The sequence below is a fragment of the Ochotona curzoniae genome, unplaced genomic scaffold (assembly GCF_017591425.1).
Source record: "Ochotona curzoniae isolate NIBS_2020 unplaced genomic scaffold, NIBS_Ocur_1.0 contig_2210, whole genome shotgun sequence".
Taxonomy (NCBI): domain Eukaryota; kingdom Metazoa; phylum Chordata; class Mammalia; order Lagomorpha; family Ochotonidae; genus Ochotona; species Ochotona curzoniae.
This window is the reverse complement of record NW_024465369.1, coordinates 43,526,198-43,551,421: the sequence shown is the minus strand read 5'-3', so window position 1 is coordinate 43,551,421 and position 25,224 is coordinate 43,526,198. Positions and strand designations below refer to the sequence as shown.

The 25,224-nt window shown below is 36.9% G+C and overlaps 1 protein-coding gene across 1 annotated transcript in view; it reads right to left on the bottom strand.

Moving 5' to 3' along the window:
* The window catches only part of ZNF804A (zinc finger protein 804A), a 214,313-nt gene extending 203,671 nt beyond the window's left edge, over nt 1-10,642 (bottom strand). Inside the window, exon 1 of the mRNA XM_040972143.1 lies at nt 10,532-10,642. Coding sequence (XP_040828077.1) covers nt 10,532-10,642 — 111 coding nt within the window. The remainder of the gene's footprint in view (nt 1-10,531) is intronic.
* Between the last annotated feature and the right edge of the window lie 14,582 nt (nt 10,643-25,224).

The window sequence follows — 25,224 nt, the reverse complement described above, 5'->3', positions numbered from 1 at the left end:
CATTTGTATGAGTTAGAAAAGAAAACATGTCCAAATTAGGTAACTCCATATGTAACCAAAGCATACACCTTTTAATAGAGATGCAGATGCTCCAGCAATATGGAACTGTCAACAGCTGTCATCACTGATTGAAGGATGATGTGTCAAACTTCGTGCAAGTTGGAATACATTACTTATCTCACATAATCTGAAAATCAGCTTCTAGTCAGATACTCTTGTCTCTTTTTAAAGCCGATACAACTAACAATGAGAGAGTTGAACTTCACCAAATGTCTTAAAATTAATGACAAGCTGTGGCACACTTCCCTCGTCTGGTGAATTTAAATGAGATTAGTAAAGTGCCAGTTTAATTCTTTTATGTTTTTATCCTTCTATGAAATTTAGAATGATTCTGCAACACAGCTCTGGGAAGTTCTGTGGAAGAAAGAACCTCCTACACTTTGCCAAGCTTAGAACATAGACATCAGGATTTATGGTGGACAGGATTTATGGTGTAGTGGGTAACTGGCCATTTGGGACACTCACATCACTTATCAGAATGTTGGGTTGAGCTGCAGCTACTAGACTCCCAATGTTGCATCTTGGGAAGCAACAGATAGATTATAAACAAATACTTGTGCCTTTGCCACCCACATGAGAAAGCCAGTGAACTTCTGGCTATTGTCTGGCCCAAATCTGACATGCTGCAGCCATTTTGAGGAGCGTTGCAAAACTATGCATTTTCCCTATTTATACATTCTTATAACATGAAAATGAAATTTTGTAAAGCTTTTTTTTTTTTACTTGAAAAGGTTAAAAAGGGGAGATGTGAGAGAAGCAGATAATCAACCATCTGGTTCATTCCCCAAATGGCTGCAATGGCCAGAGATTGGCTAGTCCAAAGTTGGGAAATAAGAGCCTCTTCTGTGCCTCCCACATAGATTTAGGGTTCCAAGGCCTTGGACCATCCTCCACTGCTTTCCCAGGTCACTAGCAGGGAGCTGGATAGGAAGTCAATCAGCTAGGATTAGAACTAGTGGCCATATGGGATATGGGTGCTGCAGGTACAGGATTAGCCTACAATACCACTGTGTTGGTCTCTAAAAGATGAAAATTTATATGAAGCACTGCTTTGCTGTACAGTTTATGTTTAGGGTTTGGCTTGCAAATATTTATATTCACTACTTACAGAAACATATTGATATATCTACTTTTATACAGTGTTTGTACTTTAAATAATATGATGGATGTACAGTTGGATGAAAGAACACAATTTTCTAATGTAAGCACAGTCTTTCTCTTCCAAATTATGAGGGTTTTTTGGTTCAGAAATTACCTTCAACAAGGGCTGGTGGTTTGCAAAAAATCAAGTTTGAAAGATACCCCAAGTGTAAAATCACAGTTTTCCACTGACACTTCCTTGCAGTAACTGGATTACGCTACTGCAAAAAAAAAAAAAAAAAAAAAAAAAAGTCCATAAAACAAAGATTAAATCAACATTTAATCCCATCTTTCACCTCTCAGTCCATTAAGAAAAAAATCTTAAATACAAACCTCTCGCTACTAAACCCTTTCCTTTTCTGCAACTGACTTCAGTTCTTTCCCAGAAACTTCTCCCCAAATCTGCTTTCTCTAACTTAGCCAAACTCACTGGTAACTCCAAGAGTACCAGAGGTTTTGTAAAGTCTCTCCACAAAAACTTGTTCAGTCTATATTGCATTCTGACATGTTTCCTCTGTGGGACACAAGTAAGGCAAACAGGATGGATGGCATGGACTGAGTGCTCATATCCCTTAAGTGCAAATGCTGAGATCCCAACCCATGGTGGGTGGATATTAGAAAGCTAGGCCTCTGTGAGGAAAATAGGTCATGGGGCTGGAACCCTCATGAATGAGATGAATTCATTCCACCAATATGAATAAAATAAGACAGCCATCTGGACATCAGAAAGCAGGTAGTCACCTGCTGGCACCTTTGATGTTGGGTTTTACAGACTACAGAAATATGAGAAATTAGCACTTGGTATTAAGCCACCCAGTCTTTAGTCATTTATTATAACATTTCAATCTGACATTGTTGTTAGTAATCTGACTCCTTAGGAGCTAAGTTTGGGAAAAATCTTTGCACTAAGAATAACCTGCTCTTCTGACATAACACATGAGCACAGATCAAGAGAGGGTAAGACTACGCATAATTCAATCTCACAGGAAGTGTCCAAGGTGAACCCAAGGATTCTGAGTCCTCCCCTCAGGACTCCTACCACTGTCACCTGCAGTTATTGCCACCACTGCTTACATGAAGTTTATGAGAGCCAAGGTTGTCTTGCATTGTGTCTTCAATGACACTGATCACTGCTGGTCCAGGATTCTAAATTCAACCCCAATTTCGAAACATAAATCTCTTTATGCAATGTTATATGTGTTTTCTTAATGCAGTTTTCACATGTCCTAAAATCTCTGGAATTGTCTTAAGTTCACAAATATTTGTCATTAATAATTGTCTGTAGCTTTAATTTTTTTTTTCAGAAGTTAAACTTCAGCTTCTGGTCCAAGTGAAGTCTATTTGCCCTGACAACATTGTTCCCCTGTCTCTGTCTCAAGATGGGAATGTTCTCACACTACTGCAGAAAGAAAGCCACACGTCTATTCATTGATCCTTAATGCTCCTTAGCCCTTCCTCATTTCTAAAAATTTTCAGCCTTGTATCTCATTTCCCTGTAATCCTCATCATTGAACAGGTTGTCCTCTCTTCCTCCCGTTAGCCAACCATGCATTCCCACAGTCATTTCTGAGAAAAAAATGATAAAGCTGAAAATCACAGGAGCTTTGCTGGATCTCAGAGGGAGGTGTGGTTCCTTAGATGAAGCACAGAATATTTTACCAGTTCACTAACATCAGACAAGGTCATTCTGTGACCATAATGTAAAAACAAGACCACTCCATAATCAGATTTGAACACTGACAAAATCAAAAGCATTGGTTTTGTTATCTAACATGATATGCTAGCCAATATGAGGGGGGAAAAGTCTCATTACCAATTACAGCTTCAGCAGACACTGCTTCTCAGTGGCTTAATCAATTATCCTTAAAATTATCCCTATAACCCCCAAATCCTGTAAAACTACACTTCATACCCACTAATAAGATGCAGCACGCTTCCCCACGGCCTGCACTTTATCTTGTTCCAACAAATATTAATATGTCCAACTTGGTTCAATTACAGTTTCTGTTGATTTTGTCTGGTGAATGCTGAAAATAATTCTGTACATTCTTTAAGCTTTTTAAATATGAAGACATTCTTGTTTCTAAAATTTAAGTTCTTCATTTTACTTAATTCCACTCAAAGCTTACACTTTCAAAATCAAGTTTACAAATATTTTCTCCCATTTAGAGATAGCTTGACTTCAACTTCAAATATAAGTATGTGTGATTAGCTATGGGGAGTGCAATGGATAGGAATAACTACATCTCACATATTTATAAATAGCATAAGGCATATTTTCTTTGTTGGCCAGAGGTTGCTTGCAAAAGTAACCTACAATCCAGGCAAACATTTCAACATAGTTATTATAAACTTGTTGATATTATCTTCCCCGTTTCATCAATGTTTTCAAATATACAAAAAATGGATATATGTATGGGCAAACTGTATTTTGAGGAATTGAACTCATTGTTTCTAAGAACTGGTAAATATGAAATGTGAAGGGCAGACAGGCAGGCTAAAAGATCAAGAAAGGGCTGATGTGTCATTCTTCAAGTAGAATTCCTTCTAATGCAGGAAATCTGTCTCTAATATTAAGAAATTCGAACTGATTGCATGAAACCAAACCAGCTTGTCTATTGTAACTAAGCTTAGAGAATGCCTTCCCAACAATACCTAGATTAGCATTTCTTAAGTAACTAGAAGCTATTCTAGTTAACACATAAAACTAAGGGCCAAAATCAACATTGCTTCATGTTTCAAAGTTTTTGTAGAGAAAAATATCCCTTAAATTGAACATAGCAATGTTATCATAAACATTAAAAATATTAAGTGTACTTTCACATATATAATCATGTAACTTTCTTCCAACAGTGTCAAGGCATTTGGGGAAAGCCTGGGGTAACAGGTCACAGAAAGGACTGTGTTTCTTTTGACAAGCAGGACTGAGTTCTAATTGTTAACTGCTCTCACTTTATCTTACCCTGAGCTAGAAACAGGAGTGTAATACGTTTATAAAGCTTTATAAAGTCTTCCTAGCTGAACACATCATAAAATACTGCAAATGTAAGGCCTTCTCTACTGCAACAGATAATTTAGAATGGAATTAAATCAATTAAGTGATTCAAGGTTAACAGTAACGAACAAAATTATGCTTGCAATTTTTTGTGGCAAGCAATATAACGTGATAAATACAAACAGACAATTTCTCCAGAAGTTATGGCTGTGGTAGAAACAGATAATAATGTTTACATTTTTTTCTGTCAAAGGATTATTCAGACTCCTAGTATTCAGCATCCCCCTGCAACAGTACCCTCTCATTTAAACAGGATCACTGGAGGAAATTATTTCCACATTACCTTATTAGCTCAATTGCTAAAAAATACGATTTCTTCTAACCGTAACTGTTTTAGTAAGCCATTTCTAAATTGCTATGGAAGTAAAACATGTTTATTTATAGATTAAAGAATAATATTATATACACAATTACAAAGCTCAGAAAAGACATTAACCATCAGTCTGGGGCCTAAGTAAAGTTGGAAGTTTTAAAGCAAAAATAAATCTCCCTGATGGGTCTGTGTTGTTCCCTGAGGGGGTAGAGCCATCAACTGTGACCCCTGCATACTCCAGGGGCACTAGTTTGCATTCCTGCTGCTCCATTTCCAATTCAGCTTCATGTTAATAACCTAGAAATCCACTAGAAGACGTCCCAACGTAAGAAAGCAGGAAGCTCCTGGACCCTGGCTTAGGCCTGGCTCAGCTCTGTCCAGTCACCTCCATCTGTAGAGTGAATTAGCAGATGGGATAGGTCCATGTCTCCCTCTCTTTATCTGTAAGTCTGCCTTTCCAATAGATAAATAACTCTTTTTTTTTTTTTAAATACATTACCCTCAAGTCCCTATGCTGATTTTCGTGATAATATCTCCAGATGTTTGATCTGGAGAGCACTGTTAACAGACATATAGTATATATAGATAAGACAGAAAAAATAGCAAACTGTTCAAAAGTTCTTAATAATCATTATCTAATAGTTTATAAGATGAAACACACATGTTGAATAAAAGCATTTCTATTTCTCTAAAGATAAATTTTTGGTAAAAAAAAAAAAGTGAAAAATGCAAGGTGAGAAAGGTAATGTAAATTTAAAAAAGCCTACATAGTAGGAAAAAATAGAATAGTCTGTCAAGCTGTGAAGCCCATTCTTCTTGGAATGCCAGTTACATTCAAATATTTCAAAAATACAATAAACAAACTATGTCTGCATCTTGAATTTATCCCTGACCTAAAAATGTAATGATAAGCTGGAAAACACTGAGGCATAGGTTATCCCATCTCTATCACTATCTGCATTTCTGCTATGCTTAATCAGCTCACAAAGTATGCAGGAATTATGATTATTACATCCAACTTTAGAACAACATTGCATACAATGTTGAATCATAACAACAATAATCCAGTTATCAGTTATCCTCTTTGAGTAATGTACTATGGAAATGCATATACTGGAAAGTTTTAGTAGATTAAAAAAACACAGAAGTTAATAGTTGACACTTAAATTTCAGGAAAAATAAGAAACAGACTTTAATACTGAATATATGCAAGTTTAAAAGGAAGTTGAAAGAATAAACAGACCAGTTTGTGATCAAGTTCATAAAGTAGAAAAATTATGAAATATTGTTCTCTTATTTCAAAGGTTTCTTTCTTTTTATTTGAAAGGCAGATTTACAAATAAGGAAAAACAAAGAGGGAAGGATCTTCCATTTGCTGGTTCACTCCCCAAATGGTGGCAATGGCCACAGCCAAAGCCATAAGCCAGGGGTTTCTTGCAGGGACCTGAGGACTTGGGCCATCTTCATGTGCTTTCCTAGGCCATTAGTAGAGAGCTGAATTAGAAGTGCAGCAGGTAGGACACAAACTAGTGCCCATATGGGAGGTCAGTGCTTGAAGGTCGGGGATTAGCCAGTTGGGCTATGGCACAAGCCCCTAGTATATTGTTTAATCATTCCTCACCCTTAAGCTCTTTTGAGGTTATTCATCTAACATGGTTGTTCTTCCAAAAGTTTAAAAAACTATTCTTATTAGTATTATGCATAGCCTTAAAGTACTATCAAATAAGTTTCAGTGAGTAGATATTTTTCAGTTTTATTCCTTTTGGGGATAATGAAGATGTGTAAGGACATGCTATGAATAAATTATATTCTATAATAACAATGAAAACAAAAGATCATACAGCATAGTTCATTGACCTATCCAATTTTAGTGAGGCCATGAATACAGAAGGCTTTGAAAATAAACTTACCACATTTTTTGAAAATAATGTACATGAGCCTATCTTAAGAGACAATAAACTGACAAACATACAAAAAAAAAAGACATGGAGGAATTTTCAACAGATTTGAAATCAACAGGAACACTCCTGAATACTTCTCAGCCTGTGATATTTAGAACATAATTTACACAAAGCCTGGGGTATCTAAAAATGTGTGTTGCAATAAAGTCTCCTCAATAAATGGAATGAATTCAATAATAAATATGCCCAGAGCCCATTAATTACTTCTTTTTTTCTTCTTTTTCTTCTTCCTCTTTTTTTTTTTTTTTAAATAGGAAAGCACCTTATAGAAACAGGATCTAGGCTGCACAAAAACCAGTGATGATTTTGGGCTGAATGAAAATAGAGAAAGAAAATAATTTAAAATTCAAGTTACTCTGTGAATTTAACACAAGTTTTCTATATCTGGAGAAAAATGGCAAAGTACCTTCAACCAAATCAAATACGTGATACAGATGCTTAATCATCTTGTTACATTGATTCCTATTACACCATAATAGAATATGTAAAATGTATGGAAGAATGTCATTTATAGTAAGGAGATCAGCATTACAATACTGATTCATCACACAGCCTAAAAGTCATTTTTAGTTCAATTCCACTTTCTGTGAAATAGATGTAAGACTACCATGAGATAATCAAAGGTTGACCAACAAGCAGTATTTAATGAACAAATTAGCAATAATTCCAAAGGTCAAAGGGCAAACTTAAATTTCATATTAAAATCTGCACATACATAGAGACTCTTACACATCACACATTCTTATTTTGTACTAAATATTGTATAGCAGATAATTAGGGCACATGCATTTTGGGGTCAATTATAAATCAATGGGAAAAAAGAGTATAATTTAGCACAATTTAATGTCTAGCCAATAAGCAGTTCCTTATAAAATTGTACCTGAAGTAACTGCAAACAGAAATAGCAATATATAAAAAAAATAAATTCCACTTATTGCAATTAAATTCTATAGCATATCCTGCATCATTTGGATAAATACCAAAATTCTAATATATTTCTTGTTCCATGTGACTAAATGTATTACAGGTGTGATGCCATGTGTAACAGAAATGAGGACAAATACACTGTCCTAGGTTGCTTCTGAATGACATTACAAAGTGCAGTTCTGTACATTTCCAGTTAGAATTGTCACGTAAAACAGATTAAAAAGCTCATAAATAGGGTCACAACTAACAGCAACTTTGATCTTTAAGGTTTTTTTTTTTTTTCAGAATGTTATGTTTGAGTGACAAAATAAGGCCACTGAAAGTACTGCATAGGTTAATGATATGAATTTGAGTGTCAGGATTACTTCCTGTATTGACGACTAAAGCATTTAATTAGTGTCATGAGAACCTGACTTACACTACTTATTCTAAAAGTAACTTCAAATTCATTAAAGAATACTGTACTGATTGTTGTAGGCTTTCTGGATGTGCTGATTTTTTTTTAAGATTCTACATTTTTTTTTAAATGAGAATCTTAAAAGAATTCCTACAAACCTGTTATCTAGTGATTGAATATAAAATGAAAGTACCTTTTCCCAGCCAGAAAGGCTTTATAAGTTGTTATTCTTTTCTGAAATAAGAGGAAAGAATACTTAAGTGCTTTAAAAATTATTTAAGCTTAGTGCATATTTCAGAATACTAAAATGTATTGTTTTAGAGGGCAAAAGTCAAATATATGAAAATCAAACTGAAAAACAAAGTAGGAAAGATCTAAAATTTTTCTCCACCAAACTAGATTATTTAGAAATAATTAAATGGAAAATAGTAATGAAATATCCAAATTCTTATTTAAAATCTTTCAAAATGTGGCATATATAATATATATATATTTAAGACAACATTTGTGTTCCTATTTACATTCTTAATTCACAGAAGCTTGATATGTCTATTTTTGATTGATACTAAGTTGTACTTCATAGGAATTCCTCAGAGTATCTATGTACTTTGAAGAAAACACTTTGATAAATAAGACAGTCTTTTAAAATTAATATCAGACACATATGGATCTGTCCAGAATCTCTTCCAACCTCACTCTTGGCAATAGCAAAACCCACCCCCCCCCAAAAAAAATCTAGAACATACATATACAGCATATCTTGGATGACAAATAAAACTTTACAGCATTTCTGGCAGTAACAATGCAACCACGGTTAGTTTCCGACCTATCAGGATGACCATGAAGGGCCCTCTAATGATTACAGTAAACACAACAGGAATCATCTCAAAGGCTGATCCCTATTTGTACCTTCTGACACTTGTCTAGATGTATTCACCTCTTTTTGTAGCTGCGTCCTATCATGTTTTAATCATAAGCTTATATAGACAAATCTAAATTTTAACTTTTTTTAAATCAAGAATAATCGACTTGAAACACAGCAAACAAAGCAGCACGAACAAACTCTCAATTATTAAAAAAGTAAAGTTCACTTCACAATCTAACAAGTTGAAGTAGAGCAACTATTTTTTTCAAATGATAAACATGGAAATATAGTTATTTTGTCTTTTACTATAGCTGAAACTGAGTGTAAAAAAAGTAAACCTGTATTTAGTTTATTCAAAATGAAACTATTATTTCCCTCCCCCAGTTTACCTCTGCGTCTAGTTGAGTTTTGTAAGTTATAGCTTCAATAATTCCTTTATTAAATATTACCGATTACTTATTAACTGCTTATTACTCAGTTCAGTAGGTCACTAAAGAAGACTGCAAACAATTCTTTTTCTTTAATTCTACAACAACCAACCATACTTAGAATAAGAAGAGCAATAAGCTAGCCCTGCTTTTTAGAATCTTAAATTAAGAGCCAAAAGTAGGCAGCCAATAGACTGAAGGAACAATTAAATGCACCACACTTCAATTCCAAAGTTCACTTAAGACTGCAGATGAGAACTTTTCACGATTGAAAAATACAAATTTTACTTATTTACATAGAAATACACTTGAACGTGTATCAAGGATTTTAGATTAAGAACGCCTATTTAGGCTTGTACTCTCCAAGTTTGTCCTTAAACTTCCACCTCACAAGGTTTAGTCTAAGTAAGCCATGCCTGTAAGAATGGGAAGTGAGCCTGCTTCCTAATGGCCCAGGTTTTCTGAATCACACATTTGTGCAGGAAAAAAACACCTTGCTTGGGCTCCACTCTTGGCAGTACTTAGCGCCCTGAGACTTCGTTTTGCTTCCTCTCTCCAGTAAAGAGGTGTTTATTTATCCAGGGACACCAGCACAGGTCAGTACTGCAGAGAGGTGAAGCTAAGAGGAGATGGAGAAGAAAAGTGGCCGCTCTCAAGGCTCTGTACATCCGCCCCTGCCCAGCAGGAGTGCTTTCCCTGGGAGAACACTGAAGGATCCTGCCCTGTGGTCCAGCAAGGACCTTCCAGCAACTGCCCGCATCCCGGATGCCTCGGAGGCTTCCTCAAGGCCCTCACCAGGATGTGGTGGTTGCCCTTCACACTTCCCCTCAACCCCCTTAGGCTGACGAATGGTAAATGGACAGCGCGGGGCTCTGTACTGCTCGGCTGACAACTTCTCACGGACGAAGTTTGTTGCCAGACCTTCCTTCAGGAAGAGCCGAGACACTCGCACAAACTCGCTCCATCCCGCCACTTGCCCAGACCCGCGGGCCACAAGGCTCCCAGCCTTCCTCGGAGACGCCCACCTGCTCCTCATTCACCTCCCTAAGCCCAGACACCTGGGGGTTCGGGTCCTCCCCTTCCCTTCTGAGGAGGTCCTGCTGGCACCATTTACCTCAGACGAGAAGCTGTGATGGATCTCGGGCATTTGGGAGCGAGGGGGAGGGCGACCGGAGGGCTGAGGAAGTGTGAAGCAAAGCCACGGATCACAGCGTGCCTAAGGCACCTTCCTTTTTTCCTCACCTAATTCACCACACACGCCTCCAAAGCCAGAATCCAGTACACTAGAAACCCAATTTGAATCACAGCAGTCCAAACCTCACAGCAACCCTTGTCGAGAGAGAGAGAGAGAAAGAGAGAGAGAGAGAATATGAATGAATGATTACCAGAGTTTTGTTCCCGTTCTTGCTGAGAGGGCCCCGGAAAACTCCCTTGATGTTGCGAAAGTGTCCGTTGCTGAGGTGCGCGGAGCTGATGACAATGTAGTAACACTCCATGGGGCAGCCGCCGCCTCCTGCAGCGCAGCCGCCGCGTCCATGCACCCCGCGCCCGCAGCCGCAGCGCGCAGGGGCCGGGCAGGGTGCGCGGGGACCCGGCGGGAGGGCCCTCCGCTCGCCCCGGGGAGGCAGCCTCGCTACGCCCGGCGGCCGAGCGCGCCCAGGCGCCCGCGCCTCCGCATGCCCAGTCGCTCGTCCTCTCTAGAGTGCGTGCGCCTCTCTTCCAATTCGCGTCGGGACGGTAAGCCCCGCGGGAACAGCCCGGCCAGGAGGGGGCCGGCCAGACAGACGGAGCCGAGCGCCAGTCAGGGTCGGCGCGGGAGCGGAGCCGAGCCGGGCTGAGGGAGCCGCCCGCGTGGCGGCAGCGACAGCAGCAGCAGCGACAGCAGCAGCGGCAGCGGCGGTGGCGGCGGCAGCAGCAGCAGCAGCAGCAGCAGCAGCATCCCCCGCTCTCGGCGCCCGCTCTCGGAGTTGCGGCTGCTGGCAGGCATGAGTGTTATTATAGTGAGCGGCGTTGCCGGTCCATTGCACTGAGCCAATGGCAGGGAGCCACTGGGCTGATACCGAGAGCTGTCAGAGGAGTACATCTGTCACCCGCTGCCTCCCCCCACCCTGCGCCCTCCCGCGCCGCCGCCGGGACCCGCGGGCCGCGCCAGCCGGGCGGAGAGCCCGAGCGCCCCGCGCCGCGCGGCCACCGCGACCGCAGAGGGCCAGGGGCGCGTGGACGGCCGCCGCGGGGAGGTGGGAGACCCCTCCAAGGTGGAGTGGTGGAAGGGAACGGAAGAGCCCGCGATTTCTGGCCGGGGCAGTCGGGGTGGGGTAAATTAATAATTCAGTACCCAGAGAGCCAACCGCTTCCAACTGCAGCGAATCCACAGCATCTTTCTTCTCGAGTGCTGCTTGCTCTTCGGGCTGGGCTCAATGAGTTTTATTTATTTTTATTTTTGTTGTTTTCATGTGTTTGGGGGTACACGGAGGCTGGCATTCGGTTCAGAATCTTAAGAGAAATGCGAGGAGAGAACAATGTCACCCCCGCACCCCTCCTGGGCTCCCATTAGAAGCACCGTAAATCGCCCCCTGTGGATGATTGTGCGGGTGGAGAGGGCTTTACTGACGCAGGTGGAAGTGGAGCGAAGGCAAAACCAGCGGTTCCCAGGCTCTGTGTCCCTGTCCTGTCCTGTCTGCGTTCCCCTCACCCACCTCCCTGGAGAGCATTAGTTCTTCCTAAATTGTCTAAAGCTGAGCGGAAAGGCATGCTTTGCAGCACAAAAGCCGCTGCCTGGAGCTCTCTGGTTTCTTCTGCTGCTCCCGAGAGTGGGAGCTAACAAAAGCGTTCGCCCTAGAAGCGACCTGCATGGAAAAGTCTCCTGCGGAGGAACTGCTGGGTCGATCGTGCAACACCAGCGTCCCTTGGAGACACTGCTGGCCTTGGTCTTGGAGGGGTCAAGGCAAGCATCAGCGGGCTGTGCCCTCTTGCTTAGCTGCTTCTCTTTGTGTAAGTTTAGCTCCTCTGAGATGGTGGAGTTAGAGCATCCCATCAGGTAGAAACACACCATAGATCTTGCTACTACTCTACGACTCATTAGCTGGCACTTAAAAAGATCGATAACAGGCAGTGAGGCTGGAGATGATGTCTACAATGAATTCACTGAAGGCTTTATTTTCCTTCTGCTTGGAAAGGCTTAATTGGTTTAAACCGATCCCAAACATCTTGATGCCCCAGTGTCTGAGCACACTGCCTGGGACACGAACTGTTCACCTTGTGTCTTTGGGAGGATCACCAGTGCTGTAGGATCCCACATATGTAGGATTTTGTGTAGCAGTGACCCTACAAACCATAATACAGCCCTTCAATAAATCTGACCATTTCATTTTGTTTTGTAAAAAGAAGGGGAAAAAAAAGAGAGAGAGAACATCTTCATGAGACAGAAAATAGTCGTCTGAATACTTTGTGAATTTTGGAGGGTAGATCAGAGTGCTAAGTTTCTTCTAGAGAATCTTCCCACATTTCATGCTGAAACTGAACCAAAGGGGGGAAAGTTGGTATAGACTGAGCAAAGCTCATCAGGAACTGTAAGAGCTATTTTAAAGCACTTGGCTGAATTTCTCAGATATCCACTTGGGGGAGTCTGGACGTCTTTTGAGAAAAAGAATTTAACAAAACTTGTATACTCTGTAGAAGAGGTCACCCAATGGTTTGTTAAACTGCGATGTGAACATAATCTTATTTAGGAAAAGAAAATATTCAATTGACCTCTATTAAATGTTGTTTGTAAATCCAGCTGATTTTTGGCTTCTTTTGTTTACAGAAGTATTTTATTTACAATATGAATGTGCAAGCATTTTCTGAGATCATGCTGGGAAACCTTATATATATCTACAATGTCCTTTGAAGCTCAGGAAATTGGCAGTTACAGGATGGGAGATAACATCTCTACTATTACTAACCCTCACCAAGTAAGGTTTTTCCATTTTCTAAGGAAATTGAAAAAAAAAACCACCACAAAGAAAACAAAGAGATTATAAACATTTTGGTGAGTGTATATCATCATAGTCTGAGCTCGGTTTTCTGAAGTATATACTGCTCAAAATACTTCTGATTAAATATTTGTTTTTATGTTGCATGTGTGAGGTTCAATTTATAGTTCAGTAAACAGAAATCACATTGTCCCCAAAAAAAACAATATCAAAAAGTGAAATGTCACACTATGTCTTTAGTGGCAAAGTTTATATAAATGTATGCATGCATTTATGTAATTAAATACACAAAAATATGCCAAAATGTTCACAAAAAAATAGAAAAGAAGTTTATATTTAAGTTCTCTATTCCATGAAGTTAATGAAATATCTTTGTATATATATATATATATACATTTATATACACACATACATATATAGACATATATATGTAATATTTCCAAAGAACAACTTGCAGAATAATCTACCTTCACCATTTACATCTTTCATATGATGCTAGAGTTTTTGACAGTCACATCTGAATCTATTTGAATGGTAACACAAACACACCAATAATCTGTTCCATGAATAATACAAACAGTTAAAGAAATGAAAAAGTTTGGGGGAAAAAAAGAATAGTCACTATTTTCTGCACGCAAAGGTATTTCAAAATGAACTGTGAACAGCAAGATTCTCTTATCCATGAAGAAAGGCATGTCTTTCTGAGACTGTTCAGTTATTCTGTGTATCTAAGTTTAATCTCTAATCACATGAATAATACTCTTTACCCTGTTACTATTAAAATAAGATACTAATAGACATTTTACTCACATCAATCTTAGTATCCAAAATACAGTGACAACTGTCATGTGATATCTGCTTTGTAGCTACAACTAACAATCACTGGATGGAATGGAATTCTTATCAAAATCTGGAAAGACCCTTGAGTGAATTCTGCTAGATTTGGAGAAGTCAGAAATGAATACTTTTCTTATTATCTAGGAGAAGCAGCATGCCTTTCTGTGGCAATAAGTTAAAATAAGTAATCAGTGACAAAATATTGTGTATTTCCATCTTGTTGCTCCAGTCTTTCTATTTTGTTGTGCTATAAAGAAATTAAGCGCATAAATCGACAGCAGTTTAAATCTCCTATTGTGTCATTAGCTTTCGGAATATCCATGGTCTATTTTTTTTTCCAGTTAGAACAGTTTTGAATGCTCAAGACCTTTGGTAACCATTTTAACAAAAATCATTTCTGTCAAATCACATCAATCTAATTAAAAAACAACTTTTCTTAGTAATTTAGACATTAGTTGATAGCTGTTAAATTGTTGAATGAGACTCTTGGGTCTTAAGTTGGAGTATTTGTGTTTAATATCTTGGCTCCAACTGCCTGCTTATGTAGATTTAGGAGGCAGCAATGGTGGCTCAAGTAATTGGCTTTCTGACACATGGGAGAACTAGATTCAGTTCTGCGTTACTGGTTGTAGGTCTCATCAGTGCGTGCATAGGGAATGAATGCTAAATATGCATGCACTTATTATAATAGACTCAGTATTAATCAAAAAGTATTTTAAATATTTTAGTTATAATTATAGATTACTTGTGCTCAATTTACTTCTCCATAGCTAAAAATATAATTAAAACTCTGTACAAAGCATCATTAGTATTAAAAAAAAGGAAGTTTTCCCACACCACTTCTTTGCAATTTTGCCTCATGTTCAGTTGCATGGTGTCCTATCCTTTGCATTTCCACTCATTTACTTTATTCCCTGCTTCCTGTCTTGCTTTCCTTAACCTGAATCTATACTAAGTTTCTGCTTGACAACTTAGCATCATTTTTGATGTGCTCCTGCCTCACACAAATGTCAGCACAACTTTGTTCCTTCTGTATAGAGACACTAGGTCTTGGCTCCAGTGCTAGTCCAGCAGCTAGCTTCCTGGGACCTGAATCCATATTCACACTCACTCAGCCTGATTCTTCCAGATTGAGATAAAACATTCGTGAGTTTCCCTTCTGCTATTTTAAGCCATAACTTACAATTTCTACGTCTTGACATTCTAGTGTCTGCCGTAAGACTCTCCAGATGTTTGTATTGTTCTTACCTGAATAACTTTCCATCAGTCAATTGAGTACTGTACAAATTAGACTGACATCTATAGTCCAACAATTCAACCTTACTAAACCAAGCTTTTATTTTTATGTTACCCTGGAATAACAAATTTTTGAATGCATCTACCAATTGTATTCAAAACTGTGAATATTCAGAGTCATTACTGAGCATATTACTGGGAATGGAAATTTCCTTTTCACTACTGCAATAACCTGTAAATAAGTACATTTTAAAATCATCTTTATAACCATATAACTTAATGATTTGCAAGTATGTGGTACCAGTCTGCATATTCACTCTACATTTATGTTAATGATCTCACTGGTGCCAAGTATACTACTTTTATTATTTTATGCTAATGAGAATGAATTTTGTATTTTAACCTGAAAGTGACTTGTTTCCTCTCAGATAATGCCAAATGGCATCATTTGTATAAAAAATGATACCCAGAGCAAAGGTTTTGAACAGATAAATGAGAGAAGAATGGTGGGGAAAGAATGGAATCACCATGGAGCATGCATAGAAATCATAAAAATCATGCATGGTGAGATCATTACTGACATGCAAACATTTATAAACAAATTCACATCTGACAGGATTTAATTTCCACAATTAACATCTTCTGTTACATTAAATTACGATTGTAAATTTGAATATATTGTCTTGTATTTTCATTTGATTTCTATTCTTTTTGTTTTGTATTTACATAAGAGCTATAAACATATGGAGTGATATAATTAGTTTTATGTTAACATATTTAAATTAAAGTATGTCACAAGCAAACTGAGTATAAGCTTGCAAATCTCTTAAAAGATCTGTGTGAGAAACATTGGGTTACATTGGGTTATACAAGTCATGAAACATATATTGAATAACCTGTGGCAGACTTATCTACTGATGATAATGTTGTGTAATTTGAAGGGCAATGGAAAATTTGACATAATTACAAGGAAATTGCTAAAAATTTGTTCATATACGTATTTCTGATTCAGCCAGATTGAAATATGGGGACTATTAAAAATAAATCCTTTATTTATTAAATACTCCAATGATTTCAACATTTACCTTTCTAATATATATGAAAATCCCCTGAAATAAACTCTAGGGAGTCATTTCACTGCCAGGGGCCAGCTGCAGCTGACTCAAGAGCTTGCAAAGGATGCATGGATCGGTGAGACAATAAGAAGAGATGATAAAGAGGAGAGGCAGAGGAGGCATGGGCCATTATGGCATGATGCTCATAATGGACAACTTAGAAAATTTGCCTTCTTTATACACAAATCATCATAAGCTTTTGCACAACATCCAATCATTTCCTTTTTACTTCCATTACAAAAGTGATTACAAAATCAATCCTAGAAAACATTATTATTATTTTAGTTTAGAGAAAATATTTTCAGCAAGCTCATTCAAACCTGCAGTGACCTGGCTGAAGCCAGGAACTCCACGGTTGGCAGTACATGCGGTTACATAGTGACAAGTGGTTTACTTATATTCAAAATCAATTTTTACTAAACACAAACTAACTAATATTGCTTAAAATATTAAGAGTACAGAGTTAAAAGAAAAGATCATAAATGAAAGGAATTTATAAAAGCATATAACATAGATTCTTTGCTAAATCTTATAATCAAATATTGCATTAATTACCATCACCTTCACCTAGTGCTGATTCAATTGTTTTTTGTTCTTAATGTTGACTTAATTGTTTTTTGTTCTTTTGTTCAAGGGCAGTGAAAGGGATCAAGGCAACTCAGCCAATCTGCAAACGGAGGGCCTTTACAAGAAACTTCCTTTTATCTTTATAAACTGTTTTCTTTCCCTAAATATAAGTGCCAAAATAAGGTGGAAGATTTTATAAACTGTTTTCTTTCCCTAAACATAAGTGCCAATATAAGGTTGAGATTTTAAGCCATTTTGAGGGGATTCGCATTTGGTTTCCTTTAGAAGATGCCCCACATACCTTCTGCTTTCTGTGGTGAGAAATCACAACGCATCATTTCATGTGTTGTAACACTTCCAGGCACATGGTAAACAAACTCTTTGTAACTCCATGATTGCCATCTGTTTCAAGATATTATCAAGCCATTTCTTAAGGAAAACTTTACTTATATTAGGGCAAACTTCAGGACAAAGGTGGGCACATAACAGGATATTTGGAGATATTGTGAGCTCAATTACACTATGATATGCTTTTAGCTGTGTGTCATTCATTGCTAAAGATGTTTTTATCATAATATGATTGATCAGTTTGAGGTGTTATAGCAGTTACAGGAATCACTTCACATTTGCAGAAAAACAACAACACTCTCAGGAGAATTCTATGAAACATCAGAGAGGTGATTGAGTGTCCATACAATGGGGTGAGGCAGCAATGAGGTGATCAGAGACAGTCTGCCGGGCCTTGCCATGCAGCCAGAAACTCCTCATAGCCTTGCTAACCGAGGAGTGGTGCTCATGACACATCCATGCCATCTGACGCAACTGCATGACTCCCCACACTTCACATTGTGATGTTATAAAAATAGGGTTAGTGCAGTTCAGAGTCTATGTTTGTGTATGTACTATCACAATCAATACTTATTATAAACAAAGCGTGAGATGTCTCAAGGAGGGTGATGTAGCTCAGCTAGGATCAAGTTCTGCCTCAACTTCAAATCGAGCTTCCAGCTACCACACCTGGGAAGCACCAGGTGATGCTCCCAGCGCACAGGTTGCCGCCACTCACCTGAGGTGCCTTCATATCAATACTGGCTTGTAACTTTGGGTAGGCCCAGCTCTGGATTTTATAAGCATCTGAGGAGTGAACTCATGAATGAAAGATGCCTCTATTATGTATTCTCTCCCCCCCGCGCTTTTGTGCCACGTCTTTTCTTCTTCCCCAATCTGTCACTGCTTTAAGACAATAACAGCTACAACAACAACAACAAAAACTTCATTATAATTCACAAACGTTTGTTGAATAAGCAATGATTCAAGCTCCTTTTACTTCATTTATTTAACCTTTGCTTAAAGATATAAGCCAGATACATCCTATACTTTCAAGCTTTAAATTTCTATGATTCTCTGGCAATTTGCCTAAAGCTGATATTGATCAGGTCTGACAGAACACAGAATCAACTTAGTTCCCTGCTTGAGAATGTGTGTCTTGAATAGCTGGTGGAAATGCAGCAACTCTGAAATGTGTAAATTAATGCAAATATAAAAAGAATCAGAGAGAAATTTCACAATTTTCTAAGGTTCAACCTTAAGAAATAAATGGAAAATTTTATACTTCGCAGCACTTTCATATATCTTAAAAGAATGACAGGTAGCCTGTGTGATATATTTAGCTGATATTGATATTTTAAAAATCTTTTACCCCCTTCTTTCCAATTCTAATAAGTAGCCTTGGGATAAATGCCAGAACAATGGTAAGTTAAGAGCCAAAGATATATTTCTATTATGTTGCCAAAAAAAATTAATGTAATTGGATGCCCATAACTTTACCAAAAGGAATAACATTAAGGTAGATTGCAATAAGTAAAAAAAAGATGAAAAATTATCATTGCTTGCTAAATAAGCTTTTTGAAAAGTAATCTGGTAATATCCATTAAAATTAAAATTGCGTATAGCTTTTGATTCAACTATTGCCTTCCTGGGTCTTTCTGTATAGAAGTACCAGTAGAAAAAGACTATTCATAGGATTTTATGCAACATTATCTAATTGCTCATAGTTATAAACTGGAAATAGAGAAGGTAGCTATTGGGTCAGTATCCTGGTATGTTTGTCCTAATTCTCTGCCTCTAGTGCTGGCATCCCTTAAGGGTGTTGGTTCCAGTCCTGGAAGCTCCATTTCCATCCAACTTCTTGCTTATGGCTTGTAAAAACAGCAGAGGATGTCAGCAAGGGACCTGAACCCACGTGAGAGTCTCAGAATAAACTCTTGACTCCTGACTTTGGATCCATCCAGCTATAACTTTCTGACCATGTGGTCAGTGATCTAACAAATGGAAGAGTGATTCTCTCTCTCTCTCTAACCCTCTCAAGTAAAAATAAAGAAATCTTTTTTAAAAAAATAGCAGGATATCAGAGCAAGCATTCAACTAAGCAGTTAAAATATCATATCCCACTTTGAAATGTTTGAGTTCATTTCCTGGCTCTGCATGCTGACTTCTATTACTTGCCTGCCTAGGACAGAGTGTTGATGATTCTGTAATTGGGTTCCTGCCATCCACAAGGAAAACCCTGATTGAGTTCCCAACTCTCAGCTTCGATCCCAGCTCAATCCCAGCCATTTTAAATATCTTCAGGGTGAACTAGAGTACGGGGTACTCTGTTAACCTATGTGTGCCCAAAATGACTAATTAGAACATTTCAAAGTACCAAGATGCAAAACTCTACCTCTCTGTACGTAAGAGTTCTTCCTCCCACATACATGCATTCATATACAAAACACATAGAAAAATAAAAGAAAACACAGACACTAGTTATTATAGCAAAGTATTAACATGTAAAGACCGATAGTAAATTTATGGTTATTTTTCTTTAAATGTTTTTGTATATATTCATATTGTATATGACAGTAGTCCCTCAGATAAATTTAAAAATATCATCAGCTATTTAGTTTTTGTAAATTATATATTACTTAGACATAGAAAAGTAAACATTGAAATATGATAAATGAGAAGGACTATCAAAAGTAAGAAAAACAGGCTGATTAAAATTGTATACATCATCACACTAAGAATAGCTTAAATTATTCTAGAAAAACAGAAAATGTATTTGGATTATAAACTCTGACAAGCAACATGCCTAAGTCTGGAATGATAGAAAAGAAGATATTAAGTAAGTGAGCCAAGATACTATAATTGAGTACAAATAGAAAGAAAAAACACAAGATCAATATCAACGCAAAGTAAAGTAGAAATTAGTAACACATATTGAAGAGGATGATCAACAAAGCAAGTATAAAACCTGGGCCTGCCATGGTAGCCTATTAGCTAAAGTTCTCAACTTGCACATCAGGGACTCCCATATGGGTACTGGTTCTACTTCTAGCTACTTCATTTCCCTTCCACCTCCCTGCTTGTGGCCTGGAAAAGCAGCAGAGGACAGCCCAAGTGGTATCTTGTACCCTTGTGGCTTCAGATTGGCTCAGATCTGGCCATTGCGGCTACTTGGGAAGTGAACCAGTAGATGGAAGATCTTTCTCTCTGTATCTCCTTCACTTTTCTAAATCTGACTTTCCAATAAAAATAAAAAGATTTTAAAAAGAAAATATAAGATTTATAAAATATATACAATAAAAGAACATAACAACCAAATGCATAAATTCAGAAGTTTGGAGAAAATTAGGCAAACATGCATGACTTAACAAAAGAGATATGAACAGCCAATAAACATAAGATGTTGTTAACTCCTTGTTTTTCTATTAGATTGGCTAAATAGACTGATAACACTGGCTGCTGCTCAACTTTAGTAATGTAAATGTATACAACTGTTTAAAGGATAAAAGAATTTTGTTTGCAAATTTTTAAAAGAAACTTCTACTATATTCAGCAATTCCACTTCATGCAGACAGTTATTCATAAATAATACCAGGAATAGAGAAACGTATTAGCATAGGGTGCTCATTCCTGAGCATTTGTAATGCCTGAAATTTGAATACTACCAATATAGCTATTAGAGAAAAATAGCTAAGTGGAAATTAATGTAACCTTGTATATCAGGACATATTAAGAAGACAGATTTTTGTCTAAGAATATCAAAATTTCATCATATGAGAATACAGTGGACTTATTTTGTATAGGTAAATTAGCATATTTGCTTTTTAATAGATATAACAATGATTATTGTGAAGAGAAAGAGTAAAGACTGGAGAAGCAACACATAAAGGCGGGTAACGCTGTCAACATTAAGTTAGATGGTTTGAGAGCCAAAGAGGACTGTGTGAGGGAGTATTATTTTCTTCAATGAGAAAACATCTTAATATTTTTAATGGAGACGGTAATAATATTTGCTGTTAAAATGATTTTTGAAGAAATCAATAAACATGGGAATTTACATTAATGCATTGAGCATTCATTTAATGAAATTAACCATTGCGATCATTTTTAAAATGTGCCTGTGTATTTGTTCTGTTTCTCCAGTGATAATGAAAGAAACTTCAGGCTTGTAATCTTGGTTGCCTTGTTCTTCCTTGTATCCCTGGATCTTTACGAAATCCCTTGGACATAAAAAGTGCTCAGTAATTATTGTGTACTGGCTGAATTTCAGAAGATAAAGCAAGTAGGGCAAGTTTTTGTAAAAGCAAATACCTTAAAACAATGCTTTTCTCCATGATTAATAAGTTGCAAATACAGTTTCCTTCATGTATCAGATACAATAAATATCAAATTATTTGAAAAGACCCACAAAACAATAAGAGTGTAAGCAGAGTAGATTGTTTTACTCATCTGTTCTGGTCAATGTGTATGCTGCTATTGAGGTTGAGTGCTGTTAGCCACTCTGGATTTTCTATTTTGGTGTTCTGCCTTGCTCAATCTGCAGCTAACACTGCATAGCTTAGGCTGGCTGCCTGTGCGTCCATCATGGTGCATATGTTTCAGCCACTTCCCAGGTGATACTGGATATCAGAGGGCATATTCTTTTCTTTTAAGAAATGGCTCTGAACTTGCATATGTTGCTTATTTGCATTTATTTAACTTGCTGAATTTTATCTTTTAGTCATTCAAGGATATAACAGAAAGTTTGGGCATGAGTTTGGCTATGTTTGCAATGAAATTCAAGATTAAAGAAAGAAGAGAAGAGATGTTAAAAACCAACTTTCTTCTGCCTGAAGCCACTGACCTTGCACAAAGGGCCTATTGGCTCTCCAGTTGTTAACTTCTATCTTTAAGATCAAATTACTGTGATCATTAGAAAATTTAAGTAAGTTACTTGTAATTTTATTTTAAGTTTATTCAAAATTACATCGACAAGATGTAATATCTTAACTAGATAAATGTAATGTGAAGACCTATTATAAGGCTAGTATACTAAATAGTATAGTGTCAGGTAAGTAAAAATAAGATAATGTTAATATTGTTTTAAAATTCAATAAGATGCCTGTCACATAAAGATGATTATATACAAATTACCTTTTATTAAAATAGAGGATACATTATGAAAAGAAAGCAGAAATATTAAATGTTGAGGACAAGATTCCTAGAAGAAGTAGAGAAAGTCAAGTAAAAATGTAACAGGAACAGAAAAGATAATTTGTGATCACTGCAAATGATCAGTGAAGGTAATACAAAGGCCATTAAAAAAGCTGCAGCATTTTTACATACTTATTTGATTTTGCTGACTGCTCCCATCTTATTCATTTCTCCCTGCTACAGGTGCAGTTACACATTTCATTAAGCTGTTCTTTGTAGCATTTGTTTTCTCTGACCAGTTGGGAGAAAACAAATCCTATGTAAACAAGACAGCTACTGCCCTCCATTGCTTAAGGAATTGTTTCCTGTTTAGATTTTATATGTTCATGTAAGACAGTAAGTTGAGTTGGTGGGAGCAACCTGAATCATAATACGGGACAGTGGTGTATCAAAGACTCACTATGTAAGAACCAGAAACTAAATCAGGATTCATTACAATTAAATTTGCTAATTGATATATTACATTTTAGTGTAATTTAAATATTGAAAAAAATGAGAAAAAGTTGAGTTCCCATACTTATCTTTTCTCAGTGCCTTCAGGTTTTTTTGTTTTGTTTTGTTTTGTTTTGTTTTTTTTTTTTGCTTTTTTACTAGTGCTGTGTTTTGCAGTGTGGTGTCCTTGTTATAAGTGATACACGGAGACTTGATACTTGACTGAGGTAGAGTTTGTCTTCAAGTTTACTTGGCATGGTACAGTTCCATGTGTTTTGATAAAAGCTCTGGAATGCATTCTCCATCATGGTGTTACACAGTATAATTTTACTACCCTACGCTGCTTTTCCTCTAGGCATGGCCTTTCCTTAGAGACCACTGTGTTTTTATTTTTGCTATGCTTTTTCCTTCTAAGAGTGTAGTTAGGATCATTTAATAAGCACTCCTTCCAGTGTGGCTTTTTTCACGTAGAATGTGAATTGTAGGTCTCTGTTTATCTTTTCATCACTATCACTTTATTTTTACTACTGAGTGAATGCCTTTGCGCCAATATTGCGTAGCAGTATCTATCCAGTCATTCATTAAAAAATATATTCATTTCCTCCAATTTTTGAAAACTAGGAAAAATGTCTCTATCAACATCCATGTGCAGATTTTTATATAAGCATAATTTCTAAGATTATTTTTCACTGTAAGTATCAAATGAATGTTGTTGTAAAAATCACTGGCCTAAAATCCCGGTGAGATGAAAGATTATTCTTTGGATTTAAAACTTGTTTATAATAATCAGCTGCTTTATAGTGAATTCTACATAGTTCCTTTATGAGAAATTACTGAAATCTCTCTCTCTGAACTAGAAATTTTACAGCATAATTTAACACTGCTTTTACAGCATAATCATTTTTTATGTTCTAACAGGATTATTTCTATTGCTTATATATATATATATATTACATTTAGAGATAAATGCATTTGTATAAATTATCCTGTGGGAAACTATATAATTGTATGAAAATTGAAAAAAACCCTAATGTCTCTCAGGCATATTTGCAATTCAGTCATTTATTAGTGGAAACATGTATTTAACAATATTATGTCATTTTGCTGTAGTATACACATGCTGCTACTCACATTTATTTGGTTATAGCTTTAAATGTTATTAAACCCCTAAAATTGAATTAACATTACTTTTTAAATAAATAAGAATGTTGTCCAGAATATAAAACATTGTGTTTAACACACTAGGGAATTGGATCTGCACTAAATTTTCAAGTCCTCCTTAATAACCCATAATCATAGAATACTCAGTTACTAAAGAGAAATCATTTTAATATTTGCATTATCAATAAGAGTGATTAAAATAGTCATGTGAGTTCCTAGATATTCTATTTACTATTTTTTAATATGTAATATAGACCTATTTGATGGGTGTTAACAAGCAACATTCTTATACATTGGATTTCATGCTGCATAGTGCCCTGGGAAACCATCCATTATGAGCAGTCATCACATCATGTTTATACTATATAACCCTGACACTTTGTAGAAAGAGGACTCTGTGTTAAAATGAAAGTCTAAGAAAGCACTCATAATCAGCAAGGATACTCTTTCAAATACCCAGATTGAAAAACACTAATAATAAAGTATAGCTTGAGTTACAATGTAACTCATTACTAAACAGCCTGGAGTCAGATTTAATATAAACAACAAACATAGTTGAACAACTCAACTTTGTACTCTAGGGTTATGCTAACATTTCAAGAAAATAGGTATATGAGTACAAGTACAATCATTTTCACAATTATTGATGTATGAAAAGCACTGCTGTGGTTCCCTGGTCACAAAATGAGACATTGAGAGGAATGAGAGCCAAGAAGATGATACATTCAGATTAGCAGGCAGCTAGGAAACAGGAGTGGTGATTAGCAAGGGAGTAGGACCATGGAAAGCATGGGATTCTTGGAGTACTTCTTTACTTAATTGTTAATGTGTACATTTTCAAGCATCCTGCCTTTTGAGCTCTGTCAGGCATCAGTAGGGATATTAGTGGTTATTGAAGTAAACAGGCAATGGAAAAGCAGTTGATATAAAAGGGAAGCACTGTCTGTTGATCAGTATTGAAGAGTTTAGTCGGAGTGAAATGAAATTACTTATGTTACATTAAGCAGCAGCAGTTGAACTAGAAATGAATCACTATTCATTAATATATACATACACACACACACACACACACACACACATATATATATATACACATATGTTCTTGGAAATTCCTAGAAATAAGTAAAATTATGAAACATACAAAATATTTGAAAGCTTATTAACAACTGAGAGGTGGCCCAGACCATTATTTGAACAGAATGCAAATACTAATTTCTTATGCTGATGAACCAATGA